General features: G+C 29.5%; 2 protein-coding genes across 5 annotated transcripts; both read right to left on the bottom strand.

The window, feature by feature from the left end:
- Positions 1-1234: 1234 nt before the first annotated feature.
- Positions 1235-6750, bottom strand: LOC113869130 (zinc finger BED domain-containing protein DAYSLEEPER-like). 4 transcript variants are annotated; one of them, XM_027505322.1, is made up of 3 exons: positions 6440-6600; positions 5070-5427; positions 2097-4899 (listed from the first exon to the last, which is right to left on the bottom strand). In XM_027505322.1, exons 2-3 carry the CDS (start codon positions 5091-5093, stop codon positions 2278-2280), a joined length of 2646 nt encoding a protein of 881 aa, XP_027361123.1. In that variant the 5' UTR covers positions 5094-5427; positions 6440-6600; the 3' UTR covers positions 2097-2277. The 4 variants fall into 4 exon arrangements, with proteins under 4 accessions (XP_027361096.1, XP_027361104.1, XP_027361123.1 ...); XM_027505313.1 differs by having other exon boundaries at positions 2219-2667; positions 2713-5427; positions 6440-6647; XM_027505295.1 differs by having other exon boundaries at positions 1235-5427; positions 6440-6750.
- Positions 6751-9786: 3036 nt separating this feature from the next.
- Positions 9787-15870, bottom strand: LOC113852381 (nucleotide-sugar uncharacterized transporter 3-like). Its single transcript, XM_027482605.1, has 10 exons — positions 15741-15870; positions 12606-12682; positions 12234-12395; positions 12007-12140; positions 11160-11290; positions 11024-11068; positions 10824-10921; positions 10334-10441; positions 9952-10008; positions 9787-9861 (listed from the first exon to the last, which is right to left on the bottom strand). Exons 1-10 carry the CDS (start codon positions 15868-15870, stop codon positions 9787-9789), a joined length of 1017 nt encoding a protein of 338 aa, XP_027338406.1.
- Between the last annotated feature and the right edge of the window lie 4733 nt (positions 15871-20603).

The raw sequence follows: 20603 nt of genomic DNA, 5'->3' as shown, positions 1-20603 counted from the left end.
TTTATATCTTATTCTATTATTTTTTGTTTATCATAATTAAATATTAAACATGATAATATAATGTTACATGCTTCACCATTTTATTAATATACAAATGTAGAATAAGATAAAAGTGTATTCTTCTCTTCTCTTATATTATTTTTATACATCTCTTATATCTCATATTTTTATACAAAACATTAAAATTAAATATATTTTAAAATTATTTTATCGTAAGTGTTCTTACTTTCTTCTTTTTATTAATTTAATTAAAAAATACACTAAGATTCTTTTAGTTAAGAAGGAAGGTAACGTAAATTTTTACTTTTAGAAACTTTTGATAATTCGTGGAAAGCATCTGCTGGGTGTGATCGCTAGTTGGCATCCGCGTTTGGCGTGTACGAATGGAATCAACTTTCTTATACTTCTTTTTCGTTTTACTCTGGCCAACCATTTTTTCGTTAGTCTGAACTTGAAACTGCATTTCAGATGCAAATTGCTAGTACTACTATTAAATTGGTATCGTCAACATATGTGTGTACGTGCTTCAATAAGATTAAAGATTTGTAGCAGTTTCAAAATTTAAATTAGATTTAAAGATGATAAAAGAGAGACGAACAGGTTTTTCTTTCTCGTGTGTTTCCAGATCTGAGGTGTGTTTTAGAATTCAGAGAGATGGCAGTTGATAAGCACTAAAACCCAATATCCATCTCCATCAACTGCTGAAGCTCTGCAAATTCCCTTATGACTTGGCAAAGCCTAATTGGTTTCCTAGCAAATCCAAAAGTCAGAGACTGGGCGGCTATCTGGGACAACGGAATAAGTCATTGATTTAGCATCTCATGCAGTCGATTAAACCCAATGGCCAATGCATATATGCATGCGCGTGGGTGTAAACACGTACGCATGGAGATGTATATTATTGACAAAATTATTGTTTAAAAATGAATTTAATGTATACAAATTGTTCAATTTCATAGGAATCTCTTTATATTTTAGATTTCATTTCTTTTCACGAGATGTTAACGTGGCTAATATAATTTTTTAACTTTAAATATTATATTAATATTTGTGGCGTTATGTAGAATGTTTAGAAAATAGAAACATTAATTGTAAAGATCAGTTGTCAAATCTCTTAGATCAAAGAACAGTATTATTTTTAGCAACATATATCATTATATTATTGTATAGGTTATAAGAAACTTCAAAATTCCTCTTCCTCTTGTATTTATATATACTCGGTAAATGACTTAAAAAGGATCAATGCAAATACCTTTAAGTTGACAAGGCATTAAAGCATAATCTTAGGACCAAACAATTCATAATACATAGGTGATCCCACAGAGAAGATGCAGCCACATAACACTTCCATTGTCAGGAGAATTGCTAATACAAATATTAGAGTGCAAAAATAAATTCATTTCGGTTATGTTGAATTGTTGATGCTTGTTCAGCCAATTTAAGTTCCAACAAGTGCAAAAACCAGTCCAAATCAATTTTCTACCAATACTAATTAGGTTAAATTAACATTAGGGGGCTTTCCCCTAACACTCTATTGTCGCCACCTTCATGAACGTGCATTTTCTCTTTTGTGAAATTCTCCATCCATTTGGATTTGGTGGATGTGAAATATTTTCTTCTTTTTTCAGTTTTTCTCCACTTGACCATTATCTCTTTTATCTCGCCCAATTTTTTCATCCGACGTTCTTGTCACATTTCCCTTTCACGTGAAGATTCGTTGCTCGAGCTCCATCTATCATCTGTATTGTAACCCTCTCATCCTTAGCGGTTCCTCTTGTAAAGATATGATATTCCGAGCAGCAAATTATTGTTTTGAGCATATTGGACTAACTAATCTGGAAGGAGAGAAAAAAAAAATCCTTTTTATTTTGTGGCTATATTAAGGTTCTATTTTACAAAGGAAGTATAGAAGTATATAGATTTAAGAATTTGTCTTGGTTTTATTTATTTGTGAAATTTATAGGAATGCTAAACCCTATTTCTTGGCAAGCATACATCTATTCGATTTATCTATTACGTACAGTTATTATACTTTATTAAGGTAGCATCGCGCATCACCTTTCATCATACGGCAGGGAAATTCAGAAATTATTGTTAGAATTGACGTCATTAACATTATTGTTATCGTGTATCAACCAAAGGACCAGTCACTAGGACTTTTAGACTAAAAGTGAAGCTTCGCTGTAAACTACACATTCGCCTTCAATTATCCAAATTGACAACACTAACAATATACCCTACTATAATACAGGGTCCAACCACCTAAAAAATCTATATCTAGAATACCATTTTCACAAGCGCATTCGAAGCTTCGGCTACTCCATACTGCATCCAGTCTTTGGCACATACAAGGGCCTCCACTGTCTCCGGCAGCAAGGAACTCCGATACTGATCCATCTCTTTGCTTTTTGAATAAAACACAGAGTCAGGAGCAACAGAGGAAACTGGAATAGACAATATATCCCGGGCCATCTTGGAAAGAGTAGGATACTTGAGTTTGTTTAGCTTCCACCAGCCCAATACATCAAAGTCTGCAATGCGTGGCAACAGTGATTCTTCAAGATACTGATCAAGCTCTGATTTCATCTGTTGGCTAGTAGTCTCCATAATGTAGGCATCAAAATCTGTAAGACCATTATCTGACAACACAGTGCCTCCTGGGGATTCCTCCATCTTACCACGGTTTCCAGCACTTCCATCTTCGGCATATGCTGGTGTTAGTGGCAGGGGAAGGGCCACATACTCATGAAACAGCTCATGAATTCCATCGTCAACGGTCTTGATATACAAATGAGCATCCTCACCGTAGATTTTTGTGAAACTGAATTCAACAAGCTTCATCTTGAAGCGGGGATCCATAACTACTGCAAGTGCCAAAACCAGGCTACAATCACTCCAGTACTTATCCATTTTTTCATGGGTAATTTTGTTAAGGTTGCTAATGAAGGGGTCTTCACTTGCAACTGCACGAGCTAGATCTAACTGCAGTTTCCAAACTTCATGAAAGAAGGTAATAACAGTAGGATGAGTTGTTGTGGTAAGGATGCTTGCTGCATCATAAAGGGGCTTTAAGTAGGTACAGAGGGTCCCAACCAACTTCCAATCTTGCATAGACGGGGCTCCCTTGTAATCAGGATCGGAAGTGTCCAAACAAGAAAACACTTCCTTTAGATCAGAAGCTGCCAAGAGCATTTGATAAGTTGTATTCCATTGAATTTGGTCATCAATAGAAAGGTTCCTTTCACTGGGAACCTGAAGCTGCTGCTTCAGCTCCAGGAATTTGTCCTCGTGTGATTCTGAAGTCTTCACATATTTTACATTATCGCGGATTTTATTGATCAAGTCTTGTGCCGAACCCAACAAATCATTTGCAACACTGCTTAATGTACGGGCAATGCAATTACCAACTAGAAACTGACCATTGAGGATAAGTGGATTCTTTACAGAGAGTAAAGGTCTTAGATTTTCAAGGGAAACATTACTCAATGCCAGATTACAAGTGACAGAAAACAGCCTACCCTCCAACCCCCAATCAGAAAGGCAAACAGCTACAGCATGGCTGATTGCAGAATCCGAATCAGGGTATGGTTCCATTACAACATTGAGAATTCTCCTCTGCAACTTCCAATCATGATCAACAAAATGTCCTGTAATATATATGTAACCTAAAGATTGACTTGATGTCCAGATGTCCAGTGTCAAACAAACTCGTCCAGGTAATCCCTCTACATACTTCAAAAGACTTTGCTTTTCCATCAGGTAAGTTGCCACACAATCTCCTTGGACAGTGTTAAAGGTCACCATTTTGAATTGGGGCTGCAGATTTTGGACAAATGCAACAAATCCTGGATGCTCAACCATGTGAAGGGGGTAATCATGCATAATGATCATCCTAGCAATCTCATGGCGGCATTGATCTTGATCAAAAATGATGAAAGGTGTGCTAGGGGATCTATATCGTCGTTTAGGTGCATCGCTAACATTGCCAGCCCCACTTCCCCTAGATCGTGAAGTATATAGGGAAAATTGATTATGCTCATGGCTGCGTAGAAGAGCTGAGCAGGTCCCCTTTGCAATGTGGCGTTTGAGATGACTGGTGCCAGCAACTTTTGAACCTGTACTATAGGCAAAAGTTTGATCGCATTGCTTGCAGCGTGCTCTCCTACATCCAGGACTAACTGTTTCTATCGTGAAGTATTCCCAGACTATAGACTTTTTTTTTCTCCGCTTACTTGGCTGTGTTTCAGGGATATGTTCATCATTGTTCAGCAGTGTCTGAGCATTTATTATTTCATAGCTGGGTATTGCATGAGAAATTGCTAGTTCATAGTGTGCTTGAGAATTGACTATCTGATTGTTGTGCATTGTTTCACTATTTTCCAGCTCATAATGAGACATAGACATCATTTGGGAATTGGCTAGCTGATCATGAGACAGTGCTTCAGAGTTAGATAGCTGATTGTGGGATAGTGCCTCAGAATGGTTCAGATGATTGTTGGGCAGTGTTTCATAATGGGTCAGATGACTATGAGATATTAATTTGATGTCTGTGAGATGGGTATCTGCCAGTGATTCAGAAGTGGGTACCGCTTCTGAATGAGGCAGCGATTCAGGTTGAGGCAGCTGATCTTCAGGAATCATATGGATATGTCTGAACTGATTAACATGAACAGTTTCAGAATTGGAGAGCTGATTGTTGGGATCTATAGTGGGATTGCACAACTCATTTTCAGCCAGAGCTTCAGACATGACTGCATCATTGCATGTCTGAGTTTTAGGCATGTCGGCCTCATAGCTGGAATGTGTCTCAAACATGACCACCTCATTGCTTTCCTGTGTTTCAGACATAATCACCTCGTTGCATTGCGCTGTTGCAGAATTAAGCACCTCATTGCTGTGCTGTATTTCAGATACAACAATGTCATTACAAGTCTGTATTTCAGAATTACCCACGTTATGGTTTGGCAGTGCCTCAGAATTCACCAACTGGTTGCTGGGCTGAGAAGCCTTCCCATCAAGAGGAACTTCAGAACTAACCAATTGACCGTCAGATGGTGCTTCAGAATTACCTGGCTGACTGTTCTGAGAGGCATTAGCGTTGTCCAGCTGGTTGCTGGTTAGGGATTCAAAATTCTCTGAATGGTTGTTCGCAGGTTCTTGGGAGTTGCTCAAATTTTGGTTGGGTAATGCTGCTGCTTCACCAATGGGAGCCAGTGCTTCAGAAGCAGAAACTTCCTTGTTAGGAAGTGTTTCCAAATTGGACAGATCTCTGTTGGCCTCAGACTCAGACATCTCCATACTACAGTCTACCACCGTTTCAGACTTTGCTATATCATTGTTAGGTTGAGCATCGGTACCAACTGAACCCTTTTTCATATCAGGAGCCACTTTGTCTTCTTCAAGGGTAGCAACCATCCTGTCTCGCACCTGGAAGAAAAAGATACCAAATTTGGTGAATTACAATCAAGAAATATTTTCGTATCTAAATATATTACAGATAAAATGCTACAGAAAGGAAGAAAACACGTATTTCTTCATACAGGTATCAATGCAAAATACAAAGGATTCAAACAGACACGAACATACATACATGCATAATATATATATATATATATATATAAAGTCCACATGCATATCTACTCCACTAGGGCCACAAAGCCTCGCACCGCCTACGTACCCAAAGAATCAGGGGGCCATCAAATGGGTTGGGTCGGCCCAAGCTCAATCTAAACAATAGCACTTGAAAATAATCTATCTCATATGTGACCAAAAAAACGCAAAATAATCTCTTACGACCCAAAAAAAAATAAATCTATCTATACTACATAATAAAAGAAGCTATTTTTTTTCTCTTACGACACAAAAATATATCATTATATATTGCTATTATGATCTTGTTTATTAAAAAACTGTTTTCGTTATCTTTTCTCCCTCTTTTCCATTCTTTCTTTAGAATATTAAAAACAATTCAAACATTTTATATTTATCACAATTTCACATGATATAAAAGAAAAATGCGAATTGCCTGAGATGTAATTTGCTAATAACGATAACAATACCCAACAATTTACCAGCACTACCACCAGAGCCCGCACATCAAAACTACGAAACCACCAGTTCTTCAGTATGTTTGCCGGTAGAACAGAAAAAGCAAAATTAAAAGATAAAATTCAAAAAATAAAAATAAAAATAAATATATATATATATATATAAAAAGAAAAAAACCCAGAGATCGACTTGCCAACTTTGATGATTATCTCACGTTACACAAAACCTATGGATAACTACAACATCCGAACCACGTAATTAAGGAACTAATTATATTCAAGAAGCTCCACCACTACGGTTCGTTCATACTTATATTTTATTTTATTCGATTTTGAATGATAGAAAGAGAATCAATAAGGTGAGAGGTCAGGGTTATAGACAAGGATTTTACCAGCTGTGACAGTGGAAAAGAAACGATTGAAGACGCCGATGGACGGCGCTGGAATCGGAAGCCCGGAAACCGAGCTTCAGGGCTTGACGGAGCGAGATCTAGGGTTTTGCAGAACAGAGAGAGAGAGAGAGAGAGAGGAATTTGGGCTTGGAAACCAACCCGAAGGTAATTGGACCTTATTTTAGATTTTTGAATGAGACGATGGTTGGGACTTGGGACTGGTTGGTTTGCCAGATAAGATTTTAAAACAGGGAATTCCTTTTGGACTCTCAGGTCCATTATTATTATTTGTATTTCTTTTTATTTTTTATAAAACTTTTCATTTCACGATCAAACAATTATAAAGCTTTTCATTCTGTTGGATTTTTTAGGTTTACGATTTCTCTTCTCAACCCTTATAAATAGAGAAAGTCATCGACGTGGTTTTTTTTTTGGGGTCCTCTAGAGGGCCCACTCCATGCGTCCTTGACTTGTATGCTTCTCTTTTATTAGTTTCCTAGGAAAATTTTGAGCCCAATGATGTCTCTGTCCTAGTTTTTATACCAGACCAAAAAACACAAATTATCAGAGTTACCCATGGTTTTAAATATAATTAAATATTTGTATTTATTCTATTTTTTCTTTTTACACAAAAATTTTCATATGCATTATCAATGATAACATATTTTATTTATTCTAGAAAGCAAAATGTGTAATTCGATTCAACACAATAATAACTCTACTGTATGCATAAAATATTAGAAAAATATTAAATTTACCTCTTAAAATTAATTTAATTTAACTAAAAATAATTTTTTTTAAAAACAATTTATTTATTCTATTTAAAAGTATAAATTTATACAACATTTTTAATAAAAAAAATTATAATTTTTTCATATTTAAAATCAGTTTTAAGAGTTAAAACCTAACAAAGCCATAAAATATATATATATTTTTTTATCGTTTTGTAGTTAAAAGTCTAGGCTTATTTTCATCACTTACCGGTATTTTTAATCTATCTATATTTTGTTTTTACTTACTATATTTATTTTTATATAATTTTAATGACATCTTATAATTAGAAAACGTCAACTTCATTCAAGAGATGTTTCCAAGTAACTTACTCATGCGACGATCGTAGATTTAATTATGAGTTTTGACAAAAATGTGTTATCTGTTGTACTTATATAACTTTTAATGATTACTAATTTTTTAAGGTGAACATGTCATCTAAAACTAAAATATTTGTTGTCCTTAATAGTGCTCAAAATCTTACTTCTAAGTGTTACAAACAAGGTAATAACTATTATTGTGGTAGATATAGATCGACAACTACACTAGTTGATGCATATTTGGTTAAAAGAAGGTTTAGAGACCTAACACTTGTTAATCTCACTATTAGAATAAAAGGGTTTCAACAAATTGTGCACCAATCAGTTAAAGTTGTGATAAATATTACTATAAATATTACATGTTCATTGTTGAAAATATTTATTATTTTTATGCTTGCCTCTTAATAAACTTATTAAGTTAAAAAAAAAATTTATATATAACTTAACAATGCACCAGTCAAGGCATGACATAAAGAAACCTCAAATCCATAATTTTTTAACACAGCCTCTTTCTATTTAAGTATAGTTTTATCAATTATTTATTTCTTTGTAATTATTTTAACAATAGTTTATATTTTACTTTATCATTTATTTTAAAAATGATTGATTAGTTTCTAAAATCGTAAATCGTTAACTTGTTATTATTTTTAATTTGATCTCTAAATTAATCCTTAAAAATTGATCACCTATTGCTAAATTCATCTCTTCAAAATCTAAAATTGCACCATACAAAAATGATAAATTATTACCAAATTATTATCTTCAATATTGTAATTTTTTTAGGTTTTAAATTTATATATATTAAATAATTAAAAAAATAAAAAATTTCAATAAAATATTTCTTGTAAGAAATTGAAATGGTAAAAAAAATTAATTTTGGTGTTAATTAATAGTATATTTAAATTTGCATCAAATTTACTAAAATGTAAATCTATTTCAATGTTATAAGTTATAATTTTTATGTCAAAATGTAGTTTAACATAATTTTATTTATTTTTTAAACATGCACTAAGTCTTTAAGAGATAACAAGTAATAATTTAAAAAGTACTTATTTAATAGCAAAACTTTTGAAAGATTGATATAATAGTACATATAAATTTGAAAAATTAGATTTATAATTTTATCTTTATTGTAGATAATAATAAAACTATTATGTCATGTAATATAAAAAAAATTAGATAATAATAAAATGTGCATATATACTAAATTATCATACCGTCATAAGAAGAAAATTATTCTAGTCAAATTTTCTTACTAATATTTAAAGTAGGAGGAGCGATTTTTATGCACATAAAAACATTTTATGATAAAATTAATAGAAATAAATTTTGAACTCTATGAAATCAAATAAGTCATTATCATTAATTGAACATTACATTAATTCTAACATATAACTTATACTGATCTCCATTCACACCGGTCAGGAAAATAAAACTACAGGGATAAAACATGTATATCTCTCATTAGAACGAGTGTAATTTTTTTAAATTAAAGAAGACATAATATGAAAAATAAAATAGAAGAGAACTTTGTAATTTATATATTTTAAGAAAAATGATAATTTAATCTTTATTTAACCTAAAATACATTTAATATATATATATATATATATATATATATATAATATGCGTATTTGATAGATAGGATAATACAACATAATAGGATATAAATTTTATTATCTAAAAATATTGAATTAAAAATAGATAAAATAAAATAATATAATATATTTAATATTTTATTTTAAAACAACTAAATATAATACTATCCTATTCTTGCCAACCAACTTTTATCCTGTCACGTTTCAAATGTAGAACTTAAGCGAAGGGGTTTTATACCCAACTTTTGTTCCGCATACTCGCACTAATCTACCCTGCCAATGCCATGAAAGCTTTTTACATCTAATATGCTTTAGGGTTTTGTAAACGACTTTTAAAAAACCAATTAACGAAGCAAAGTATTTATTCATTTATTAGTTGACCATAATTACATTTGTTAAATATTTTCAATTTAGCAATTAATTTGTATTATCGTTCATTAAGGTATAGCGTGTTGACAAAACCTATAATATATTGTAAACTTGTTTTATAAAGAGAAATTGAAAATCTTATGACTGTAGAAGGTGAAAAAAGTCGTAGGGACACTGCTAGACAATGGTTATTTGTTGTGATGTTTCTAAGTGAAATATCCACTCAAAGTGAGCCTGCAAACCAAATCAGCGCAGTGGCCTAACTATGTCAAAACATGAAAGGCCATTCTCATATTCCTTGGAGTTTACAATAGGCATACAAACAGGACCCAAGGAAGCCAAGTGATTGTCCAAGAACATTGAACTGTGAACAAAAAAAAAAAGACAAAGGTTTAGAAACAGTGAAATCGGGAACCAATCAATAACTCAAGATTCCAAAGGAATTTGTCCTTACCAAATCATATGGAAGTCCACCAAATAATAACCAACCGAAACCACTAGTAAAAACGTCCTGAACAAGAAGACAGATCAAGAAATATTAAATTTCATGAAATCTTGAGAAGCACCACAATTTGCGACAAACAATTGTTTTAACTTGTAAACTAAGGGTCAGTGGAGTCAGCAAAATCTGAAGGAAGTTGATAATTTAAGAATGTCTATATGAATAGGAAGTTTGTGCCAATAGCTTAAGCCCATAGCACCTTCCAACCCTTCCTATTTAAGCCATTGGACGACCAATCCCCAAATTCAACCTACTCCCTCGCAACTCCACGGGCATATAAAAGTGGGGACAAATTTGTAGTGAAGTGAACAGAAAATGCGAAGACAAAACTAACCTTTAAATTACCACAGATTGCCTGTGTAAGTGCGGAGTTGACCGTTGTATTTAAAACAACAATGTAGTTCATAAAGAAGGTCAAAACACAGGAAAGAAACATCACCACCTGCCCAAGATTCCAATACAGCAAATCATACATAGTGCCTCCAAATTGTCAATTGACTGGATATAATTATGACTGTATATTCTGAAAATGCATGACACGCATTGAAGAACTGACGAATAGTAAATAATTATAAAATGCATCAGGGCATTGTGGTAATTGGCAACTTTGAAGCCACATGAAAATGATTGGAAATTCTTAAATGTCGTCAATGCACTCAACGAGACAACTTAGCGTGATCTGGGCTCTATAAATACATAAATTTACCAGAAATAATGTATCATATAAGTGTAGTTTTAGATAGAAAAATTAAAATACTAAGATAGATTATGCTAGACAAGAATTTTTATGAATCTGACTAATTAACCGTGACTACAAAATGCACCTGAAATCCAGTGTAGAACAAATATGGGAAATTCAGGGTTGTTCGGAGGTCTCCTCTGAGTAACGACCAGAGAAACAAGATTGGTCCACAAATCACCACTAAATAAATAAAAGAATGAGTTAAGATGATTGCAATTATTATGCACAGAACTACTAGTGAAATCGGACATTAAACAAAACTCCACGATCAGTACATCTTACCGTTGCACCATACAAGACCAAAAACATTAAGGCCGGTGGATTTACCTATGCAAAGTTATTAATATATCAAAATTCGTTGAAGAATTCCTAAAATCATTAAAAAGAATGAGACAAAACAAAATAATGAGCATCTTACCGATACGAGAAACAGAAGCGAGGTACACCGCCTTACACATGTTTTCTACGAATACAACTGAATAGCCATACGAATCAAATGAAAAATCCCGAGCTCCAGCAACCAGAGCGCCAGCTATCACTACCCCAACACTGATAAATCATTTAGTCCGTTAGGCAAAGTAATCAATGCAGCACAATCGCTCAATAACTGAATGGCTACAGAGAACTGAACTACTCCGATACATAGATCAAATGTAGGAAAAATTTAAAGCCTCAAGGCCACAACAAAGTCACTTACTCAAATTATGATTTTGTCCTCATTATAGTGCCCATCTCCTTATTAATTGAGATAATATGTATAGATAGAAGGGTGGAATCTAGGGAGGAACAAGCATGGGTTATGACCCCTCCATCCTCAATCTTTTTTTTATTTTATGAAGAATTAAATATATAGACTCAAAATTCTTATAAAAAAAATATAATGTAATTTAGTTGTACTATGCATATCGAGATTTGTTCAATTTTTCGTTCCTCCTTTGAAGGTATTTAGGGAGCAAAATTTTGAAAGAAAAGAGAAATAAATATTTATTTTAAAGTTAAAAAGTTTTTTAATGTTTATTAAAATAAATATATAAATAGAAAATAATTATTGAAAATGAAAACTTTAGCCTCCCTTTTATTTCTATACAAAACCTCAATCTGAGAAGATACCCTAAATGTATATCTCTTTCTGGATATCTCTCAGTGATAAATAGGACAGTATATAACAAACAAAACAACCATTTTCATGGCTTCATTATCATGAATGATCCAGGTAGGCAAGAACAAACATTTGATGGAAGAATAGTGAGAGTGCCATGCCATACCTTCCAATAACAAAACTTGAATGTTTCTTCCCTGACAGGAAATATTCCATGATCATTGCGAAGGCCACAGTTGTTCGCCTAAGGGTAGTGTACATGGGAATATTTATGCCACGAACTGCCTCCATGGTCACTACCTTTTACCAAAAAAGGTATAGAAAATGGTTGGAAAAAACTCATCTCCTTCTCTTTGTTTAGGGAAAAGGTTGAAAATGTTTGCAGATACTTACCATATATAGTAAATATGTTAAAGCAAGAGGAAGTGTTTGAGCTAATGTCCTATAGGACACAAATATTACTGGATTGTTAGAACTGCTCTTCGATTCACCAGTCGTGAAAGAAATTATCTTCAAGAATTTCAGCACAAAGAGAATAATAAATGCACACACCATCTGAAACCACATGATACATAATTTTTCAGCATGACAAATAATGATCTATTGAAAAAATGTAAAACTTTATGCATCTGGCAAGTGATGAAATGCGTATCATACTTGTGTTTGTGTGTATATATGTGGAATAAACTAGGTCATTAATAAAATGCAATAAAATAAAGGTAAGTGCTTAAGGAGAGTAAAAAATCATCTTGAAAATTGAACTACCTGAGTAAGTGTGATGACATTTGCAAATGGGAAATTGTAAGAGGAGAGAGCTGCTTTATTGAACATGACCAAGAGAACTGTACAAGAAGAATCAATTATAAACATCAATGTTACAATGATACCACATGCAACTGGAACAATTAACGAAGATATCTAAACAGGAAAAGTCAACTAGGCATGTATCCTAAATAATAAACATCAGTTATTTTACAATATTGTAACACAAATTAGTGAAAGACCAGAAAAGGCAAAGCTGCCGTGAAGATGGACAATTATCAACGAAAAAGTTAGAGATTAAAGTATAAAGCCTCTATGAAATTAAAGTTGTGACGATGAAATTTTAGTAAAAACTAGAAACGCAATGCTACATGCCAACTGCCAGAATTCAGGCAGCATTGCCTCTGTTTGGCTCTGCTCTTGCGGCTGTGTGGTTTAAATTCTTTGGTGTTTTTATTTTGGTTTTCCTTTGGACGGATTATTCATTATTTTTTTGTTTCCTAATCTTTTTTGGGTTTCCTGAATTTAACGTTTGATGTTATTTAGTTGTTTGAAGCTTTCAATTTCTATTTGTGGAGTTGTATTTCTAGCACCATTTATTTTCTCGTATCAAACAAACATTAATGCCACATTTTGGCGTGTTTTCAACCGAACAGGATATTGAGATGCTTTTTACATATGTATTTGTCCTAAAATGTTTGTATAATTAATGATGGAACTAGAAGTTTTTAAGAGGAAATACTAGGTAATTAGATTTGAGGGAAGGCGGGAAAATTTTAATTTTAAGTTTTGTTAATCTTAACTCTAAGGGTCCAGTTTAAATATTTATAAATAAAAAATTTTATAAAAAAAATGTATAATTATTGTATTAAAATTATAAAAATATAATAAATACTTCTCTTTCTAATAAAATTTTATTATCTATTATTCATGCGATAACAAAACATTTTAATTGTATGAGCGTATCCGTTTACGAACTAGAATAGCACATTATACACGTGGTGTGAAACAAAGCGGTGGGATCAAGTTAAAAGAAGGACAAAAAAAAATTGACCTTAGGAGGAATATAAGATGTATGTGAGAGAGCGTTGAAGAAGACTGTAAAGTAATTGAAGATGCCAAAGCCACTAAGCTGACAAGGCAATATTCCCGGCGACCCACTTAGTTGCCAAAGCAAGAATCTATTGGACACCATTTACCAAGAACAATCTTCCAACTAATAAGTTGATCTTTGCAACAGTCTCTCCCCTCCTAACCACTTTTTGTCTTATTAATCTTAAGCCTATAATTAACCTAAAAAATCTCATAATAGATAGAAGATTGACAAACAAATCAACACCTCCCTCTAAGAAAAATGCCAGTGTTATTGGAAAATTGAAAGAATGTGAAACTAAAACTAACTGTAAATGAAATTGCTTCGGGGATGCATTGTCCCTAAACTATGTTAGTGCTTTCTAAACATCTTATAACATCTGACTACTCAAGTATTCTCCCTTCTCTTTCTATATTTTTCTACGTTACAGAAGTTATTGATCAGTTTTAAAATATAATTTCTGGATGGACACATTTTAAGATCAACTATTACACTCTCACATCCATTTTTTATTTTTTATTTATTTTCTCATACCTTTCATACTCTCTCTCTCTCTCTCTCTCTCTCTCTCTCATTTCTCATTTTTTCTTTCTTGGACCAGTTTAACAGATATCAAACAGTCATTTTCGTTTTATGATATATCATTATCTTTTTAATAAGGCACCACACTCACATGTAGCCACTGTGCCATAGCACTGCATGTCATCCCGAAGCAAAAACAAAGGCACAGTCACTTACCCTTAATATGTGCACGCGCGACAACAATAGACCCCATAGGGTCACCTCAAAAAGGGAAAGGACGGATGCAATATGAAGCCTAGGGAGAAGTAAACCCTTAAACCTCATAATCCAATCAAGTTCTGTATGAATGAAACACCTTTGGATAATGCTAGGGCCTGATCTTTGTATTCGTGAAGTTGACACTTGTAAATCTTAATTAATGGAGCACTCAGTTACCATGATACGACTTCATTCCTCGCACTGTTTACTTTTTATCGCATGTTCTTAACAGTTTATGGATCACATCCTAAAAGAAGACAAATTATCTACTGTTTGTATTTTAACAAATTAACAGGTGGCAACAGTGCTTCTTCTTCCTCAAACATTTTCCTATTCACCTGCTTATCTTCAATATATTAGTTAATATACAATTTGATTCGTAAAAGTGATAATTTACGTAGTACCCTGTACTGCTAAGTGTTTCTGCAAATTAGTCCCTAAAAATAATAAGTTTACCTTAACAAGTCATTAACTTGTAAACTATTTCATCTTTCAAAACACTATTTTGTATAAGATTTAGATCCTATCATATTATTTAATGATGCAATACGATATTATATATATATATATATATTAATCATGATTTTTTTTTAATTAACAAAACAACGAACCCTAAACCTAATCTATTTCTTTATAATCAAAACCTTTCAAGATCCAAATTTTATGTTAATTCCATTTGGACATATTTTTTTGACTTATTTCCCATTGTATTTTGCATACTCGAGCACTGAAACAATATATATGACATTCAGTGGGTTAACATGACACAAATGTTTAAATTTGAATAAAATTAATTTTGAATTATTTAATATAATAAAAAAAATATAAAAAATTTAAATATAATCATAATTTTTTATTAGAATGTGTTTTTTATTTAAAAGTGCAAGAATTATATTCTTAACAGTAAAACAAAATATCTTATGTTTTTTAAATTCAACCATTTTCCGTGCACAGTGTTTACATCAAATTGAATCACAACAGAGTAAGCAAACTACATGTTTTATATGATATTTTTTAATTTGCATAATATTATAAATAATAAAAAAGTAATAAATAATAAATTAAAAGTATAGTATTTAATAATATTAATATATTAAATTTATATTTAAATTTTATAAAAAAAAATATCCATTTATTATCATGTACATAATATAATTATTTTAAAATATCGTTATATGATCGATATATATTAAAAAAAATGAAATAGTAATTTACATAAACACAGAATATGATATTGTTAAAGAAGTGAAAAATGAAAAACAAACCCGAAGAGGCCATATAAGATAAAGCAGTGTAGACTCCTTTTCTGGTCATGGTTGCAACCTTGTGTTCTCTCTCTTCATTCTGCTTTGAATTTTCAGAGAGTGGCAGCCTCAAATAATTCGCAGACTCCATTAATGGCGGTAATCTGTTTCTGTGTATATTTGTTTTATAGGTAAGCAAAGAAAGAGAGAAAGAAAGAGAAGGGAATGATTTTAAGCGACAAAAGAAGTAAAAATGGGAGGTGAATTTATAGCATGATTCGGCCATTTTTGTCAATTCCTTATTTCCGTAATTGGGTCATAACATAAATATAAAGTACACCTATTCTTTCTTTTATTTTGTATATATGCGAAACAATTATTAAAACAAAATAACTATGAGAATTTAAATTTAAATAAATTTTAGATGCAACTAATCTGTAAAACAAATTAATTATATATTATAAATTTATAATATACTTTTAAAAAATATTTTATATTATACATAATTAATCTTATAATAATATAGAATTAAGAAAAATAAAAAAGGAGAAATTTAAGTGATTAGAAGAAAATTTTGTTGCGATAATAATTGCAAACAAATTTAGATTTTTTTTAAATTTATTTTCATAATGCATTATACGTAACTCTTTATATGCACAGATATGTATCTATATCTATGTATAAATATAATATATATATTTTTATTAAAAATGAATTTATTTATTATTAGATTTAATAAATTATTCTAGACGTAATTAATATAATTAAATGGGATAAAAATACTAAACATAATAAAATAAATATTTTTTATATATTGTAAATGTAACCTATTAATCAATTAGTTTAAATAAAAATAAAAATTTTAAATTTTAAAATTATATTTATTATTTATTTGAATTTATTTTTAGTGTATTATTATTATATGGAATTTTACATTATCAATCAATTATAATCCATTGTAAATTTGATTTTTATATTAATTATTATAAAATTTATAATATTTTATGTGTATTGAATTTTTTGCCTAAAGTATTTTCATATGCTTAAGATTTCCTCAATATTAAAAAAATTAATCAATATACATGTATAATTACATTAAATTATTGAATTATAATATTTTTAAGTATTTAAAAAATATTTTGATTACAATAAATATATACTATCTTAAGTCAAACATTATTATTATTATTATTATTATTAAAAATAAAAAAGTGATAAATGATAAATTAAAATGATGAAGAAACAATTGTTTAAAATTACTTGAATCTCTTGAAAAATATATTTAGTATGAAATCTCTTCAATGATATGAATTAAAAGAATTTTCTCTCAATTTATTAAATAAATTCATCAACGATTTTATACAGTGAATGTTAAATTTAAATATACCCTATTAACTAATTTTGACTAGTTAATTGATAATAAGATATCCTTTTTATTTATTATATTATTTTTGATGAGAAGAGAGATTTTTAGAGATGTTAAAGAATAAAATAATTAAATAAAATCATTACTACTGCTGTTAATCAACTGGTCAAAGCTAAAGAAAAAGTACATTGAATTAATCAAATATAGTAATTAATAGTAATACTAATAATTATATTTATTTATCTATTTTATTCTATAATATTTTAAAATAAATAATTTTAAATCTTTATTTTATATTTATAAGTTTTTTAATTATTAAATAAAAATAGTAAATAACTTTTTATATATTTAAGGTAATAAATATTTAAGTTTTTTAATTTAATACTTGGTTTTACAAAATAAAGAAAATAGTATAATAATTACTACTATTATTAATTAGTTGGTCAAAATTAGTTGACAGATTAAAATTAATATGAAAGCTTACACATGATTAAAAAAATTAAACAATGACAGAGTAATTAATACTATGTGTCATCTTAGTAAAATAATATTATTAGTAACATTTTTATTAAAAATAAAAATTTTTAATTTATTTTTTATAATATTATCATAACTGTTATGAATATAAAATTTTACGCAGTTTATATATATAATTCAGTAGTGATTATGTATTTACAATTTAAATAATATATAATATAATAAAAAATGAAATTTTAATCAATATGTATAAATTGTATAAAATTTTATGGACTTATATTTAATATTATTTTATTAAGTTTTATACATACAATATTAATAAAATTTATTAGAGGTATATTTTTTAAAGTTTGCTACTTGTATTATATAATCATGTTGCACATATATAATAAATGATAAAATAGTGGCATAAATTTAACTTTTTTAATATACAATAATAAAATTTAATGAATTTTTATTCTTTCATTTGATTATTATAATATATAATAAGATTTCATACAATACTTAAGGGAACATATCTCATTTCTATTTTATTTTAACATAACCGTTTAATTTATTATAAGCCAATCAGCAACAAAATTATAATACTTTTTTACTTTTATTTTTTTATGTTCCAAATCATACTTATATCTCTCTAAAATATTTCACTCAAATTCTTTCAAATTTCTTTTTTTGTACAGAATTAATTGCTTGGCATTTGTTATAAAATGTATTACTCAAGTTCTGAGTTTAAAAAGTTTTAATTAAATTTTATAATTTTAAAATATTTTAATTAAATATTTATAATCAATATCATTAAATTTTTATTAAATATCAATGTTATGATATTTCTAATTTATTAACCTATTTATTTTTATAATAATTTTGTAAGTATTTAGTTTAAATTCCTAAATCTTAAAATTACTAAGAGATAAATAATTTAATACTAAGTTGAAAATTTTCGTCTAAAACTGTACTTGTACTCAAATGTTCAATACACAATATCTAAAGTATGATAAATTAAAAAGTAGCCAAGAATAGAGAAAGAGATTTTAAATTACTGCTAAAATTTTAATTACTCTTAAAATTTATTTTTACAAAAGCTTTAGGTTTAGAGTTTAACTTTTTTTTTTTAATTGTAAATTCAAGTTTTTACACCAAATTTATATGACTAACTTACTTATCATAACAAATCAGTAAAAGATAAAAATAAATTACTTTGAACTTATTTCTTTAAGCATGCGAAATTTAAATATGTTAACAATAAGTCAATGTTAAAATCTCTTGATAATAATATGATTTAGGAGTTTATAAAATAAATACTGATGAAAGATAATTATTAAAAAAATTTCATGTTATTAATACTTAATTCATATATAAAAATGTTAATTATTAATAATTTATTTTTTTAAAATATTATAACTTATTTATAATTTTTTGAATTATGAAAACTAAATTAATTTTTAAAAAAAATATAAGAACTAATAAAGTAATTTAATTATAAAATAACATTTTAGTAAAACTTTGGATGGTAAAAAAATAAAAATTATTTTAATAAAATTTAAAGAAATTTTTTAGAGAGATATGAATATGATTTACAGCGTTAAAAACAAAAATAGAAAACGGAATGATAAATTGAAACGGGAATGAAAAGGAAAACTAAAAAGATTATCTTATTGATTTTTCTTTAAAACTAAATTGAATGATTGATATTTATCAATGTTAAAATATAGAAAATAAAAAGATGTGATTCAAATATTTAATGATTGAAGGCCAAAAGTTGTCAAGTGGCATGGCTCGTAGAGAATTTTTTTTTAAATTTTAAATAGTTTTATTAACATTAGTTTTTAAGGTTGAGAATAAATAGTTAATAATAATAAAATTTTATTAAAAAAATATTTATTATATTTTTATTACTTTAATACAATAATTATATATTTTTTTATAAATATTTTTTATTTGTAAATACTTAAACATCAACGCTTGGAGTTGATGTTAACAAAACCTTTTAAAATATACTACTGAAATTTAAGTATATATTGTATAAGCATTATTAAATTAAATATTTTTTAAATAAAAATTAAAAGTATACTGCTATTACTAATGAATATTTTATTACTATTGCTATGAATTTCATGATGCCCATTCTTGGAATTGGGATTGAGCTGCACTATACTCAACTGTGGCGGGGAATGGAGGATACGGGAGTTCAGCTGCATGGTTTATATGAAGATGCATATGAGAAAATGTTCGAGTTTCCATGTCATTTCATGCTTTGGTACATGGATTTCAGATTGGTAGCCATTCCTTGGCGCCACAACTTCAAAATCAAAATTTAATGAGGTTTTATATGACAGTAACTTCACAAGACAGGAATAATAGTGTTTTTCCAGTTGCATTTTGTATAGTAGACGATAAAAATGATGATAACGGACTTTGGTTTCTGGAGTAGTTGAAATATGCAGTACCAAATTCACATCCTATGACTTTTGTGTCTGACAGAGAAGGGAGTGAAGAATTCAGTTTCTTCCCATGGTTAATCTACGTACCACCTCCTGGAAGGTTTCGAGAAAAGCGTGAAGGGTCCTCTTCCGTGGGAATGGAATGACTTCTTTGCAAATCAACTTCATGGCTACTGCGCATGCAATGAGGCTTGAAGGTTTTAAAATGTCCCTAGAACATATTAAAAATGTTTCTTTGACAGCATGTGATTGGACCATGCAAATTAAACCATAGCTTTAGACATGTGTTGCATTTAAGGATGAACAGTGTAATCATATTCTGTTTGATGTGAGTGAGTTATATGCCTACCGGATTGAAGAAGTGCAAGAGTGAACTCTAGCACACAAGGTAGAAGCACTAATATTTAAGGAGTTGATAAATGACCGTCGATTGATTCGGGAGATTGGTCAACAACACTAATGCGTTTACCATCATAATACTCAAAGCTAAATTAGTCGATATCCAAATGTTGAATAATCATGCATATGTATATATATATATATATATATATATATATATATATATATATATATATATATTAGATTTAAAATGAATTTTTT

Source organism: Abrus precatorius, unplaced genomic scaffold (genome assembly GCF_003935025.1).
Source record: "Abrus precatorius isolate BTA unplaced genomic scaffold, Abrus_2018 Scaffold10, whole genome shotgun sequence".
Taxonomy (NCBI): Eukaryota; Viridiplantae; Streptophyta; class Magnoliopsida; order Fabales; family Fabaceae; genus Abrus; species Abrus precatorius.
Note: the sequence above shows the minus strand (reverse complement) of the source record. Positions and strands in the feature narration are given on the sequence as shown.